Source organism: Alexandromys fortis, unplaced genomic scaffold, assembly GCF_014885135.2.
Source record: "Alexandromys fortis isolate MF-2015 unplaced genomic scaffold, M_Fortis_MF-2015_v1.1 scaffold_2_1_26212458, whole genome shotgun sequence".
Lineage (NCBI taxonomy): Eukaryota > Metazoa > Chordata > Mammalia > Rodentia > Cricetidae > Alexandromys > Alexandromys fortis.
In genome coordinates this window covers 18,342,943-18,359,072 of record NW_026067930.1, presented here as the reverse complement: position 1 = coordinate 18,359,072, position 16,130 = coordinate 18,342,943, and the positions used below count along the sequence as shown (strand labels likewise).

Sequence of the window (16,130 nt, the reverse complement as noted above, 5' to 3'; positions counted from 1 at the left end):
CTAGGTGGGTGTGGGACACTAGCTTGTCACTCCAGTCATTGGGAGTGGAGGCAGAAACTCAAGGTTAGGCTTGGGTATGTAACTTCTTGAGATCCTGCCTCCAAAGGAAGAGAGGAAAAGAAGGGATGGGAAAGGAGAGGAAGGAAGTAAAGAAGGGCGTAGGAAGGAGAGGGGGAAGGGAGGAAAAATAGAATAAGCACTGAGTTTAACTCGGCACCAAGTAGATTGGTCATGTCTTGCTTCTGAACAGGAACTGACAATGAGGACTTGTACCCCTGTGCGTGGAGACATTTCTGTGCCTCGGGCTTGGCTGTGTGGCTTTTCTCACCTAATTCTTACAATAACCCCGAGGAACGGTTGTTTCTCTCCTCATTTCTCAGATGAAGAGAACAGTCCCGAGCATTGGAGCGTCTTACAAGCGGAGGACATAGCTTCCTCTCAGCCATTCATCTTTAGCCCCCCCCCCTTCTGAGACCCCTGTTTCCCCAAATCCTCATACACAGCCAGGGCTCAGTCTGAAAACAAAGCAAGAGCTGCTAAGTAGAAAATAAAAACCAGCTGAAGGTCAGCAGCCCACGCCTGTGCTCCAAGGTCTTCTGTGGGTGCCGAGCAGCAATTCATCCTCCCTGCTTCTGGGATAGGGGTCACTAGAGATGACAAGAGTAGTGTACCCCTAGAAAGCCAACGTTGGTTGGTTGCTTTCCACAAGCCAGTCAGTAGCCAGAGCAGCATCCCTACACTCCTTCACCTCCAGGCCTTCAGCGCCACCCTGCTCTGCGGCAGGCAGAGCCAAACCTGAAAACTGAAGAAGACTCTGTCTCACGTAACCGTTTGAAAGCCTCAGGGTGCGCCGGTTTAAGCGTGGTTTTCCATGCTTCCCAATGGTGGCTGTCATTAAATCAGGAGTCATTTACTACCCCTGGGGAGGAAGTATCACATTATGTGATAGGCACTGGATTTATACCCAGGAAGGGAAAACTTTGGGTTTGCTAGTTCTTGGATTCGTGTCCTATAGCAGCTGAGGAGATGGCCCTGATAAACCATGATGACCTGCATTTAGATTCACAGCACTCAGATGAAGGGTATGTTAAGATTAAAAAAATAAAAAGATAAAAAGGTATGTTGTCATGTCTCTATAATCCCAGTGCTAGGGAGACAAAGGCAGGATAACTGGACCTTGCTGGTCAATCTATACTAATTGTCAAGCTCCAGGTTCAATGAGAAAAATCAGGTCCCAGACTGTAAGGTGGAGATCAGCTGGGGAAGACTCTGGATATTGATGTCTGACCTCTACACGCAAGAATGAATACACATGTGCATATGTACATACAACATACACACAAATATGTACATATACACTCGAATACCCCAAGACAAAATAATCTTGTAAACTAGACACAGTGGTGTGCCCTATAATTCCAGGAACCTGGCGGTTGAGGCTAGCCCAGGCTCCGTTAATGAGCCCTAATTTGAAAAGAAAGAGAGAGAGGGAGAAAGATGTTCATGTTCATATACATTATACGATCTTTCCCTCACAGCCACCCTGTGGAGTAATATTATTTCATTTTACAGTCCAAGAAACCGAAGATGGCCTGATTTATGCCATCCGTGACTGTGTGAGCAAACTGGACAGGGAATTCTTACCCTGTAGCTGAGGACCCAGGAGTTTTAGGTCCTAAGCCCGCCTGCTCAGTGACCGTGTTTGCTTCCCCTCTGCAGTCAGCCCCAGCAAGGAGATCAAGATCGTGTCCGCCGTGCGGAGGAGCAGCATGAGCAGCTGTGGCAGCAGTGGCTACTTCAGCAGCAGCCCGACGCTCAGCAGCAGCCCCCCGGTGCTCTGCAACCCCAAGTCTGGTGAGTTGGAAAAGGGTGCCCATGCCCCTGTCTGCGGAGGCTTGGGCCCATGGGCAGGAACCTTACCACAGTGGAGTTGAGTTACCATCTGTTGAACGGCTGGGAAAGAATAGCCCATGGAAGCCTACTGTTGACCAGCGAGGCAGTCCTGCGCCGGGATGCCTTGAAGAGTAGCCCTGAGAGAACCCAGTCAAACATTCTTGTTGACCAGTTATTCGAGATTGGTTCCCCTGAAAGGAAGGATGTCTTTCCTGAAGACAGTTGCCTTTAGGGAGATGGCTCTCGCGTCAGCTGAGGACTGTGCAACACCAGCAGCTGGGGTCAGCAGCTGAGAGGCAGGAGGTCCTTGACTCTTGAAAGGGCCTCAGCACCTCCTCAGCACTGTGCAAATGCAGCGGAGAAAGAACTGCGTTCCCAGACCATGAAGCAAGGATCTATGTGGGCCTTGTGCTGTGCGCCCTTCCTTCCTTCCTTCCTTCCTTCCTTCCTTCCTTCCTTCCTTCCTTCCTTCCTTCCTTCCTTCCTTCCTCCCTCCCTCCCTCCCTCCCTCCCTTCCTTCCTTCCTTCCTCCCTTCCTTTCCTCCTTCCTTCCCTCCCTCCTTCCTTCCCTCCTTCCTTCCCTCCTTCCTTCCTTCCCTCCCTCCCTCCTTCCCTCCTTCCTTCCCTCCTTCCTTCCTTCCTTCCTTTTGTTTTCTAAGACAGGGTGTTAGACCTGTATGTCTGGTATTCATTATGTAGCCCAGGCTGGCCTTGAACTTGCTACAGTCTCCCTGCTGGATACTGGGATAACTGTCATGTGCCACCACGCTTGGTTTCAATGCCCGACACTCATAAGGAGAAAGGACAGGAATACATAAGCCTGCCCACTGGAATTCATGGGTGTTTTGCAGTTTTAAAACCTATTCATCAACCTCCATATGAGGACTTTGAACCCCGTCGTAAGGCTGGCGAGATGGCTTAGAACATAAAAGTGCTTGCCATGCAACCCCGACAACCCGAGTTCAACCCCCAGCATCCTCAGAACCTACATAAACATGGAAGAAAAGAGCCGGCCCCACAAAAATCTGTGATCTCTACACGTATGCCATATCATAGTCTGCGTGTCTGTCTCTGTCTCTCTCTCTCACAGACACACACACTTTATTTTAATAAATAAAAATATTAGCCATCTCTATATATTAGAATGATATATATTTAGGAGTAGATAGAACAAAGCCATGGCTGCCGCCATAATCCGCATCGCGGTGATAAGAGGGGAATCTTTAAGGATAATTCCCTGGCTCTCAAAGTTTCTGTTTCCCGACACAAGAAAAAAAAATACATTAAAATAAACAGCCAGCCAAGCTGCCAAAAATACCATCAATTTTTCTAACCCCCTGAGGAGTCACAGGCATGGAGAGAAACTTGTCTACTAAGCAATACGATCTCAACCTTCACACGCTCACTGCTTTTCCTAGCTCCTCTCTGTCTCCCGAGACATTTCGCTTCTCCTCTTGATATTTGACCTACTCCTTCATCCTTAGCAAACACTGATTCCTTTTCAAGGCTTTCTGAAAAGCAAAAGTAATAATCCCAACCACCTGTTCCCTGCGCAAGAGGCATTTCTTGACTCTTCCCTAGGAGGGGGCTGCTTAAGCCTGGGGCTTACCCAGCAATTTGGCCCAGCTGCCTGGGGATCCTGCAGGTCTGCTCCATGCTGCTGCACACTTGTTGGGGACCAGTGTCTGACCTCTGAATGAATGCCACTGGCAAAGGGAGCTGGGGGGGGGGCGGGTACTTGTCCAGATTGGACCCTGGCCTTCATTTCTCTGTGGCACTTAAATCTCTGCTGTGCATGTCCCCATGTTAGGATGCTTGGTCCTTGTGCCCAGTACCCACTAGCTGTCCTGGGAGGCTAGGACAACCCCCTATCCAGCTCCAAATGATCAAAGAATGGACAGGGAAATTCATTGCTAGAGGATGGATGGAGAGTTCATTACTAGGGGGGTGCCATGCAGCTGTCTCTGTTGCCTTGGTAAACAACATCAGAGAGCTGAGGACAGACAGACAACGCTGGACACTGTTACTGTTCACAGTTTCTGAGATGGCCTAGCCTAGGAAGCCAGTGATATGGTTGCTAAGAAATGGACCCTGGCACCCATGCCTGGACTTGATCCCTGTTTTACTACCCAGGCTTTAGCTGGGAGAACTAGAAGTGAACCCTTTTCCTTTAGAGGAAGACTCCATTCCTCCCTTTGCCCCCTCCCAAGGCATCTTAGTTTCTTTTCTCTCACTTGTATCCCCGTGGTTCTAAAAGTTAGGCTTCAGTCCTTGGCTGGTACCTCCTGTCTGCTCAGCTAAAGGATAACCGTGAGGCGGAGGTCTTTGCCACTTTTACTGGTTAGCAGTTGAGAGGCAGCATTCAGGAAATCCCTGCTAAATGACCAGGAGAAGGACTTAGAGCTGCGTCTTCTCTGACCCTATGTCTGTCTCTTAGTGCTGAAGAGACCTGTCACTTCTGAGGAACTCTTGACCCCTGGAGCTCCGTATGCCAGGAAGACATTCACGGTAAGTCTGGCTCCTGGGCACACCCACCTGTCAGCGTGTGGCTTAGGGGACGAGAGGGAACACTTTAACACTTTTCTCTAACTCCCCTTCCTTTTTTTTTTTTTTTTTTTTTTTTTTTTGAGATGAAGACCTCATAGGTTACTACGTAGCCCTGGATGGTCTGGAGCTCACTATGTAGACCTGGCAGGCCTTGAACTCACAGGGATCCTCCTGCCTCTGAATCCTAAGTGTGGTGATAACACACGTCTTTACATGTACCCATCTGTGCATTTGTTTTTTACATGGTTGTAGTTGTAGACTTTCTGAACTCCAATGCATTGAAATGCATTAAAACCTCCCTTGAGAGGCCAAAGAAATAGCGCAGCAGTTGAGAGCACTGACTGCTCTTCCAAAGGACCTGAGTTCAGTTCCCAGCACCCACATGGCATCTCACAACTGTCTGTAGCTCTGGTTCTAAGGGATCTGACACCCATACACAGAAATACATGCAGGCAGAACACCAATGTATATAAAATAAAAATAAATTGTTTTTTAAAATCCCTTGATTTGTTAATGACATTTTAAATTCTTTTTGATGTGTCCTTTTAAACATCTACTATACAATTGTTCTAATATAATTATTATATATCATTATATCTTATAAGACAGATAATAGTACAAAAAATTTCTTCTTTACAGTTAATTGTGAAAATCGTTAAACTGTTTAGAGAATCCTAAGAAGGAGAAGAAAGGAAAGAGTAGCCAGTGTGTATTGAGGTGTATAGCCCCCTGACTCGGGAGTCCTGCGTTGAGTCTTGTATCTGACTCGCCCTTTCTTAGTGTTCCCACAACCTTCTTTCTGCCATCCCCATACCCTACTGATTATATTTGAACAGAATCTAAGTTATTTTTCTGAAGGATCTCACACAGATATCAAATTATGTGTAGCCAAGGAGGACTTTGAATCTCTGATCCTCCAGCCTCCACCTCTGAAGTAGCAGGACTGCAAGACCACATTGGTTTCGTGCAGTTGTGGGGTTCAAACCCAGAGCCTCTTGCATGCCAGGCAAGTGCTCTATTAAGAGACATCCCCAGGCCCAGTCACATGATCTTATCGGTACCATCTCCCCTATTGTGCTTGCTTGCCTCTCTCAATCTACAATATCCACATGAATAAACTTTTGAAGAACATCCCCCGCCCCTTACTCTGTTTCCCAACTTCTGTTATTGCCTCAAGGAAGAGACATTCATTCACACCCCACACATTCATTCACACCCCAGACTCTTGCTGAGGGCCCCTCCCAATGTAAGAATGTTATAATACGTCTGTATCAAGGGGAAAGGCAGGCACACTGTATTTGAAAGTGAAATTAGATATATTAAATTCATAGTAGTGAATCCTGAAACCACAGAAGTCCCCGGTCGTCTTAAGAAATTCCACCTGAGTTCCTACTTGCCCTCTTGCTTTTTCCCAATCTCCAGCTGTTGAGAGGGCGCTGTTTTGAGAACATTTGTTTTTCTTTCTGTTAGCGCCAGTATCACTAATCCTTGACTTCGAGGATGATCATTGGCACATGTGCTAAGGATGCCTCCGGAGCCATCCTGCCAGTTCTGATTCTGTAGGAAAAAATATGCGTCAGTGCTAAACAATGTTTGGACCAGAGTCTGTTTGCGACTTATGAGTGAGCTTTATCTGCTTTCTCACTTGGTTTCCTCGGTACGGAAAACTGTCTTTCAAAAGAAGCCAAGACTCTTCCTGCCTCTCCGTTAGTAGTTTAAACTGTTCTTCTACACTTCGATGTAAGCCAGGTCGAAGTCTGTCATTTGGATATAAAGGAAAGGTCATGCTGAGGTAGACATTGGATGGAGAGAGAAGGAGCAGCAATGTTCTTAAGGTCTTCTCAGACTTCTGCTGGGATGTATATGAAGTTGGCTGTCAGCCCAAGGAAGAGGCATGTTGCCAGCTGTTTACCGGGAAGTAACCTCCCCAGTCCAAACAGGTTATCTGTGTCCACTACATCTTCATTCCCCTGACATGGTAGAGATGAAATAAAGAAAAAAAAATATGTCAAGACTCATTGTTAATCCTGGGTCAGACTTTGTTTTCTTGGGAAGACAGGCAAATTGCCAGGGACAGTCTGCTGCTTGCTAATTGTGGCTTTCCTCTCTAGATTGTTGGTGATGCAGTTGGCTGGGGCTTTGTGGTGCGAGGAAGCAAGCCATGCCACATCCAGGCTGTGGACCCCAGTGGACCTGCAGCCGCCGCAGGGATGAAGGTACGATTGATTGATCAGCTCCCTGTCCACTCTCTTCTGTCTTTTCTGGCTTCTTGGGGAAGCATTCATTGGTTGTGCTTTTTTTTTTCTTGATTTCCACATTTCTTTATTTTCCCCCCATGTCTTACCTACCCCCACCCCAGAAAAAGTCAAATCTGTAGAACATAATGTCACACACCTGTAGTTCTAACACTCTGCATGCAAAGGCAGGAGAATCCTCCTAAACTGGCGGACCATTCAATCGGGAATCAGTTTTTTCCCCGCAGCGGCCATGCTTCTGTTGCACCAGTAGGCACGCCATGCTCAGTAGGTTGGTATGATAACATGGCGATGCTACCACTGGGTAAGTGTAGTGGTGACTTCTCCTTCGTTCCGGCTTCCTTTCTCTCTGTCCTGAAAACCAAGTGTATTGTGTCTTCAGCCATCGCGCTTGCTGTCTAGCTACCGTGGACAGCCAGGAGCAATGTCAATAACCTGTGCTCTTTTAGGGCCTTTGGGGGGCCTCCCAGGCTAATAACTTATAGGGAAATATCTCGTGCCTGGTGCTGAGATTTTCATTCTAGTGGAAAGCATTGCACACAAGTAAAGGGAGCCTGTGTTCAAGTTCCTTCTTAAAAAACATGTGTTCTTAACTAGCATACAGAGCAGTTGGCTTCCATAAAGGTTCTTCATACAGCCTTGGCTTTGGTTAATGCACTTTTCAGCCCTTCTTCCCCTGGTCCTCCTCACTTGGTCCCTGCTTAAATCTGTAACCCACTGTATATTACCCACAAATGTGATTTTCTGTTTCAAGCATCTTTATCTAGCACAGTTTTGTTCCGTCCTCTACAAACATTTCACAGAGGATGTTGATCTTGGATGATGAGAAGATTTCAAAGATTGGAAAGGCCGGGAGGTGGGAACGCAAGCCTTTAATCCCAGCACTCGGGAGGCAGAGGCAGGCGGATCTCTGTGTGAGTTCAGGGCCAACCTGGTCTACAGAGGGAGTTCCAGGACAGGCTCCAAAGCTACAGAGAAAAACCCTGTCTCGAAAAACAAAAACAAATAAAAGATGTTGATTTTATCTTTCAATCATCCTTTCAATGCCTCCATCCTCCTGCATCGTATCCTTCCTTGCCTGGTGCTGTAAACCCCGGGCAGCAGTGGCAACGTGTAGATCGCCGCCTGTCTGGAGTCCAGCCTGTGACTCTGACATTGCTTCGCACACTTTTAAAGGAGGAGTAGGCAGCTAAGCATGGCCCCCCAAAAGCAGAGAGCAGTGTATCCCTGCTCTAGAATAATTGTCTGACTCTCCCCCTCCCCCATTTGAAGAACCCTTCTCACTAGGTCCTGTGCTCCAAATGCTGCCAGCCTCCTTGGCTAAAGTAGCTATGGTTAGGGTCCCTTCCTACAAATGGATACAGAACCCAAGGAGCCCAGTGAGAGAGCTACCTTGCGTTCCAGAGAACAAGCCCTTGTTTCCCAGCTGAGGCTGAGATTTTCGTTTCCTAAGAAACTTTTGGCTCAAAGAAGGGTTTTCTATTTTACTTCCACAATGACTACCCAGTATAAACTATGTTTGGCACGCTCCTTCAATTCTGAGCATGCACCTCTTCACTTGAAGAAGGACTTGGCTGAAAACACAATTCCCTTGAGGAGGAAAGCAGTGGATTCACATGGCAGCTGAAGACCTTGCTCCGCCCAGCTAGCCAAGCCGACTGGTAACTCAATTGCTTTCAGCCTGTCTCTTGGAATTAACTGTCGAATCACTTTCCTGGGCATTGACCACCGGTTAATTAGCCAACTCTTTATGTGCCTGAAGAGTGGCTGGCCTAACTTTCTCTTGTTTTTATAAGCTAATAGTTGGTTTGGTTAATAGTCCTGTCTCCTCTGGAGGTGTATGATGGTTCTCACGTGGCCCCGGAGCAGTACAAGCTCCCTGTAGCTCTTACTTCTATGAACTACAACCTGGAACTATAAGCCAAAATAATCTCTGTCTTCCTAAATTGCTTTTGTCAGGGTGTTTTTTTTTTTTTTTTTTTTATACAACCGAAAAAGAAACTCGGGCTGTGTGTGTGTGTGTGTGTGTTCGCGTGGTATCTTGCACATAGATGTGTGTATGGGTGTGTACCAGAGGGGGGCGTTGGGTACGTTCCTCTATCCCTCCTGCAATAGTCCCTTGTGATTGGATTTCTCCTTGAATCCGGAGCTTCCATTTTCCATCAAGGATAGCAGCTAGCAAACCCCAGGGATCCTCTTGTCTCTGCTCCCTCAGTGCCGGGATGATAGGCACATGGATCACATAGAGCCTCTATGAGGGTGCTGTGACCTGAACTCTGGTCTTCTGCTATTCGGCGAAGGATATTATCTGCCAGGCCACTTTGCTAGCTCCCTTCCTTTTGGTTTGTTTGTGACAGGGTCTCTTGTGCCCCACCGGGAACACTAGGTAGCCAAGGGTGACCCTGAACTCTTGACCTTCCCCAGTGCTGAGATTGCAGTCCTGCTCGGTTGTAGTTTACAGGGAGCTGGGGATCAAACCCAGGACCCCATACAAGGTAGGCAAGCGCTCTAGAACTGAGCCGTATCCCTGGCCCCAGATAGAAAGCGACCATCTTAACTTTACTGTCCCTTTCTGCACTGAATGCCACAATCACCTTATGTTCTGGTTTGGATCTGAGATGTTTTGAACCCTCACTTCTCAGCTTGGAGTCGTGGTAGAAGGTCAGGATTGACGGCTAGGAAAAAAAAGTCACCAGGCATCAAACCAGGGCCTTTAAAGGTTAACTCCTCCCCTGGTTCCAGCTGCAGCCTCAACCTCCTGGTCCTTTTTGCCTGTAGATGGTGGCAGTACCTCACAGTCCTGCCTCCCTGCCTTCCCCTGAGTTCTGGACTAAGGAAACTTTGAGCTCAATGCAGCATACCCTCCAGTAAGTGGTGTCTGTTTGGAAGGTGACCTCAGCGGCTAGAGAACTTAACCAATGCCCTTATGTCACTGTCTTTGACTTTTGTCTCTTTCTGTTTATGGAAAGGAAGCCCTCCATCTATCCATCATGACTTTCCCTGCAGGAGAGTTTTGCTCTGTCTCCGGAGCAACAGGGTTTTACTGCTTCGATTGCTTAGAGCAGAGGTCTTCTCAGAAGTTTTTGGTGTTTACCATCGCTCTCTGCATTTATTTCACCTTGTCATGGGGATCAGAATGCTTTAGGCTGGGGGCCCCCAGTATGAGGCTAGGACAGGCCCCAGGCGGATGACAGTGGGCGCTTGTTTCCTCGGTGAATAATACTTCACGATCTTTCCAGCCAGCATCTTTGAATATGGAGCTACTCCAAGTTTGTAAAGGTTTTTTCCCCTCCTCCTCCTCTTTTCTTTCTTCTTTCCTGAAACAGGATCTGATGAATTTCAGCCTGGCTTTGAACTTGCTACGTAGCCAAAGATGGCCTTGATTCTACTACTTTTGTTAGCACCCACACTCAGTCCTGGAGTCACAGGGGGTTCTGGTTTGGGAGAACCTAATCTCAATTTAGGAGGTGCTTTGTGAATTCTAGGTAAGCATTCTATCAACCGAATCACATATCCCACCCTACTTCTTTTACCGTCTTCTGCCACTTTCACGATGAAGTCAGTTCTTTCTTTCTTCCTTGCTGTTTTGTAGACTACAGTCTAAAGAGTATTCTGCGGACACTGGCTTCATGTCACATCCCACTCTGGCTATCACATCGCGTCTAACCCTGGTTCTAGAGCCCGATGAACTTATGATCGTTTTGTGGGCATCCTTGGTGCAAGTTGAGTCCAAGTATTTCCATTTCTCAAATACCTCATGATGGCTCCATGTCTGGCCCTTAAGGAAATCTAATTAAGGAGCTCTGGCACTTCACACACACTAGTGGCTTCCTGTTAAATGCCAGATGTAGCCAGAGATCCTTGATCTGGGCCCTGCCCATGAGAACCTTATCCCCTGCCCTGTGTTCCTCCCAGTCCCACTGGCTTTCTCTGTAACTTCCAATCACTAGGTGTATGCCTGCCCTGGGTAAGCAGGCTGGATGCACTGTTGTCTTCCGGGTTTTAGGTATGAATGCTAGCTTCTCAGATAATCCTTCCTTAACAGTAAAAGCTTCCTTAACTATGCTGTGGGATTTCTCCCCTTTCGTTCCGTAGTTACTCTTTATTGTACAACCCTGCTGGTTCAGCCATCTCAGCCAAGAACAAAGATCTCAGGCACTGGGTTGTTTAAACAGCACACATCTGTTTGAATGTCTAATGTCAAGGTCTTGGTCCATCCTGTATGTGGTAGGGGTCAGTTTCTTGGTTTATGGATCAATGTCTGTCTTTTTTTTTTTTTTAAGCAAGAACAAGCTCTCCCCTCGCTTGTTATGAAAATGCTAATACTATCCATGAGGGCACCTGCATGACCTAACTACTTCCCATAGGCCCCGCCTACTGATACCATCCCACTGAAGGATAGAAATTCAGCATAGGCATTTGGGGAGCAGGCCACAAATATTCAACCCATAATAATACTCACCTTATTTTCTGTATAATCAGAAGACATATGCATTTGTATGTTTAGCACCAATACCCAGCCCATGGATTATTTATTATCAGTCTAAATAATGGTAGTTCCAGTATCTACGATAATCCCTGGCATTTAACAACTGCTTGAAGCAAATTTATTGGCAGGTCCAGCGGTCTTTCTATAGAAGACGTCAGAGAATTCATGTACTGAACATCTGCATCATGCTTTCAGATATTTTACAGCCATGATCTCTTTTATTTTTCCAACCTCTTATGAAAATACATGGAAACAGGCTCTGTACTTTACCAGTCAGGAGGTAAGGACCCACCGTGTGTCAGGACTAGACTGAAATTACTATGCTAGTGGTGATGGTGGTAGTGATTGTTGTTGCTGCTGCTAGTGTTATTTCGAGACAAAGTCTTACTATCTACCCTAGGCTGGCCAGAATCCCATTATTTATGCAGCCCAGACTGCCTAGAACTCATTATTCTACCTCTGTCTTCCCAGGGTTGAGACCATGGCATTATTTCAAGAAATGTAAACCTTGGCAGCAGAGCACAGTAGATGACAAATCCCATTAAGTCATCCAATGTGTGTTGGCGTACTAATGGATGGGTGGCCTTTTGTGGCTTCTACAGAGGGGAATGTATATTCTATTCAAAGCACATTGTTAGAATGGCTATATGCTATAGCTGGGTATAGTGGTGCATGCCTTTAATCCCAGCACTCAAGAGGCAGAAGCAGGTGGATCTCTGTGAGTTCAAAGCCAGCCTGGTCTACAGAGTGAGTTCCGGGATAGCTGGGGCTACACAGAAAAAAAAAAACCTCTTTCCAAAAACCAGAGAAAGAGAGATTGAATATGAATGGCCACATGCTCACCTGGGTTGACTTGAAGAAGATCAAATAAATCACTTGGTCTTGGCACCAGCCCCTCACTTGGACCAGGACTAGATCTTCCAGGCTCACCCAAGGGGACGCCCCCAAACACTCCCTTTTGTCAGTTTAACCAAGCCCTTGTTAGAGCAAAACATTCAGCCTTCAGGCCTATAAATACAGAACAAGTGAGTCTGTGGTCTTTTCTGAAAAGGATTTTTTCTTTTCTTTTCTTTTTTTCTGGTGGGAATAATTAGATCTTGTGAGAACCAGCCCCCAAGTGTTCATGCTGCCCCGTGCCAAGTCTCACAGGCATTCTAGACTCCTGGCTTCTTTTCTTGTTTCCTGCCGGGATGAATTGATGGATGTTGGCTTACCGTGCCTCATTCCTCTGTCGCCTTGTTTCTTTGTATGTTTATTTAGAAACAGCCACCTGAGTCACAAGCAGGAATGAGTGGCATTGCCTCCTCCCACACTGTAGAAACCTTCCTTTCACCCAGAGAAAACAGTTTCAAAATCCTACTCATTGGTTCTCCCTTCCTGTGACAGCCCTCTGTGTTGCATGGAATTTTCCTCTCATCCCAAGAGAGACCAGTTTCCTGCCCGGTCAGCCATGTTAATTAGCAGGTGAAGGTTGTAGAATGACCATCAAAGCAGATAGGGGAAAACTACACTGGGCTCTGAACAGCTCTCAAGTCCGTAGCTGTGTTTTGGTCAACAAGGACTGATGGTCACCATGTTCTGGTTGTCACACTGGGCCATCATGGGATTTACAGCTGAGCAAAGGAGACATTAGGCAAGCTATCCTGGAATGAATATATAATGACATATACATAGAATTAATTGCATATATGTTACACACATATATAATGACACATATCCAGGAGGTTGACTGTGAAGGAGAAGAAAGTGCTTGTACTTTTTTTACAAGGTGAAGGAAGCTGAGAGGGAGTGAGAATTGAGCCCAGGTCTAAAGAATGAATTGAAATCAGGTAATTGTCCATCTGTGCCCCGTATACATACATGGGTGTCAGAGATGGTATCTTCGGAGCACGGACTTTCCTTTTCTCAGCTTCTGAGTCACGAGGAAGTAAGTTGTTTACCTTTGCCGCGTATTCCCATTGCAGTGATGTTGGGTCATGGGTCCAAGTGACCATGGACTGAACCCTCAGAATTCCTGAGTCAAAATAAACCCTCCCTCTTGTAAGTTGTGTCTATTGGATTTTTTTTTATGGCAAGGGAAAAGTCAGTAATACAGTTTCTTAAATAATGAGAGAATACAAATTAAAGCATAATTTAGACATACACAAAGGATTCTTATAGGTCACCTGGGCATGGTGGAGCATGCCTATAGTCCCAGTATTTGGGAAGTAGAGGCAGGAAGATCAAGCGTTGAAAGTCATTCTTGGGTATTCAGCGAGTTCAGTGTGAGTCTGAACTGTGAAAACCCTGTGTCAGGAACAAGTTTTAAAAGGTCGTAACTCAAAAAAAAAAAAAAAAGACAAATAACAGCAAAAAAAAAATTAAGAAAATACTCTGAAAATAAACTGTAAAAATCAGGAATGAATGGCCAATAAGTACTTGAAAAGGTGTGTACACCATCAGTCTCGTGGAAATGCAAAATAAATTGAATGGTGGTGAGAAAAGATGATAGATTTACGTGTGTGTGTTGGGGTGGGGTGCGCAGTCCCTAAAGATAGATCCCAAAAGGGAGCACGTTGCCTTGGAAGACAGGAATGTAAGTCGTGAGTGGGCTGAAGTATGTGGGAAATTGGGAGGCAGCAGCGTGCAATGAGCCCTTAGGCTAGGCTAGGGCCATGTTTCTTTGTTTACATTAATTATCACCCCTAAGACATTTTCTAGTCTGGGCCATGTGGATGCCAGGGACCCACAGCCTGCTTTATCCATGGGCTCTAAAGTGTGCCCAACACATGCTCTGTTCTGGTCAATTTTATGTGTCCTAAAACACACTTTCTCAACTCTGAAGGACTCTGACTTTCTCACACCACAACACTTACAAAAGAGCACAGGAACTCAAGAAAGGAAGCTCGGGCATTTCATACAGAGTTTGTACTCGAGTCGTATCTTCATACAGTAAAATGCACAGCTTTCGTTATATGGTTTGGTAGGCTTGCTCTGTCGTTCAGCTCACAGGACGTGTCTGTCACTCCAAGTTCCCAGTGCCTCTCTCCTGTCAGCTCCTAACCAGAAGCAACCACTGATGGGATTTTTGTCATTGGTTAGGTTTTTAGAGCCACTCCTTGAAGACTTCGGGCAAATGATATCACTTCTCTTTGACTTGTGCCTGCTTGAAGACTTATATATGGTACCTTCCTCAGGGTTAGAGAGGTCACATATGCAGACCCTCCCCACAACCATGATAGACATGTTAACCTCTCCCTCCTTCCCCTCAATATGAATATGTTGGTAGGTTTCTAAGAGGGAACCAGCCATACCCAGTGTGTAAGTAAATCTGAAGCTTTCTTCAATCCTGGACTCTTATCTCCACATCCCTGAGACTAGAAAAAGGCTGCAAGATTCAGGAAGAGTTCTGAGTGTTAAGAGGGAAGGTGGTCATAGTAGTGGGTTGGTTTCATACTCTTAGCATCTGGAGCTATGAAACAAATGTTCCTGTTGTCTTAAGTCATCCTGGTTTTGTTATAAAAGCCCTAAAAAGTGAATTGTAGTAGCCAAGAAAAAGGGAGCTTGTGTCCAAGAAAAAGGGAGCTCAATTAAAGAAGGGGGGCTGGACAGTTGCAAAAGCTGCATGCACATTCTGTACACATCAGGGAATGCCTGCTATGTACAGTGCACACACATTCTGTACACATTATAGAATGCCTGCTATCTGCAGTGCCCTGAGGCAGGTCCTGGAGTCCAGCTAGTCAAGGTCCCTACCCTCAGGGTTGTAGGTCTAGTGATGAGCCAGAGATTAATAATTTCCAAATGCTTAGCAACATATGATGTAACTAATGCCCCATTAGTTATTAGTACACATTCATTGGCAAATTATGATGCATGAATTTGGCAGGAAGCTTACTGCCTGAAATCCTCGGGTTCCAAAACACGGGAAGCTGGCACATTTCAGTGGTCTTCAGAGTTGAACAATGAAGACGATATTGTTGAGTCTCTCATTTTGCCTTGTGCCTCATTCTCTTCATTCTACCCCCACCTTGTTGTTTTTTTTTTTCTTTTGTGCCAGATGAAGTGGAATCTTGTCAGTATTACAGTTACAGCTTACAGTCTCCCAGATGAAGTGGAATCTTGTCAGTATTACAGTTACAGCTTACAGTCTCCCAGATGAAGTGGAATCTTGTTAGTATTACAGTGACAGCTTACAGTCTCCCAGATGAAATGGAATCTTGTCAGCATTACAGTGACAGCATAAGGTCTCTCAAGGACAGGCTGTGGGGGGGGGCGGGGAGTGATGAAAACATTGGTCTGGCATAGGGTCACCTGGCTGGGGCAGGAAAAATGGGTACTGAGTTGATTGAATGCTTTGTTTTGCAAATTCCTGATTCTCCTCCAGTCCCTTCGGTCTCAGCGGAAATCATCACCACCCACCCAGTTTCTCAGGCCAAGTGTCTGAAGGCCACATTTGCTGCTGTCTTTTCCCTTTGGTTTCAGATGTCCTCAGACTGCATGTTAAGGGAACAAACCCCATTTTTATTTTTCTAAAGTAATTGAAGCACAGCACCAGGTGCCCAGTTGCAGACACAAGTTGCAGACAGCATTAAACTTAAGAGACATCACTAAAATAGCAGTCTTTAATGCTTGGAATCTAATTCCACCTTTTTAATAAGTTCAATGGATTAAGTTCTAAGAACCAGCAAAGCCATTTGCATTGTCTCTACTATCATTTTTAGTAATAGTCAAGTTATATAGATGTTATGGGGGGGAGGGGTTCTGTCCTGCCGGTTCCCGCAATTGTTAAGTCCCAAAGAAATCACACAGAGGTCTACATTAGTTATAAACTGACTGGCCCATTAGTTCAGGCTTCTTATTAACTCTTATAACTTATATTAGCTCATTATCCTTGTCTGTGATAGTCACATGGCTCAGTACCTTATTCAGCCAGGCAGTCACATCTTACTTCTTCTGTGTCTGGG

The 16,130-nt window shown here is 46.0% G+C and overlaps 1 protein-coding gene across 1 annotated transcript in view; it reads left to right on the top strand.

The window, feature by feature from the left end:
- The window catches only part of Deptor (DEP domain containing MTOR interacting protein), a 135,422-nt gene that overhangs the window by 96,940 nt on the left and 22,352 nt on the right, over nucleotides 1-16,130 (top strand). Inside the window, exons 6-8 of the mRNA XM_050145013.1 lie at nucleotides 1,720-1,854; nucleotides 4,331-4,401; nucleotides 6,552-6,656. Of these exons, the coding sequence (XP_050000970.1) occupies nucleotides 1,720-1,854; nucleotides 4,331-4,401; nucleotides 6,552-6,656 (311 nt within the window). The remainder of the gene's footprint in view (nucleotides 1-1,719; nucleotides 1,855-4,330; nucleotides 4,402-6,551; nucleotides 6,657-16,130) is intronic.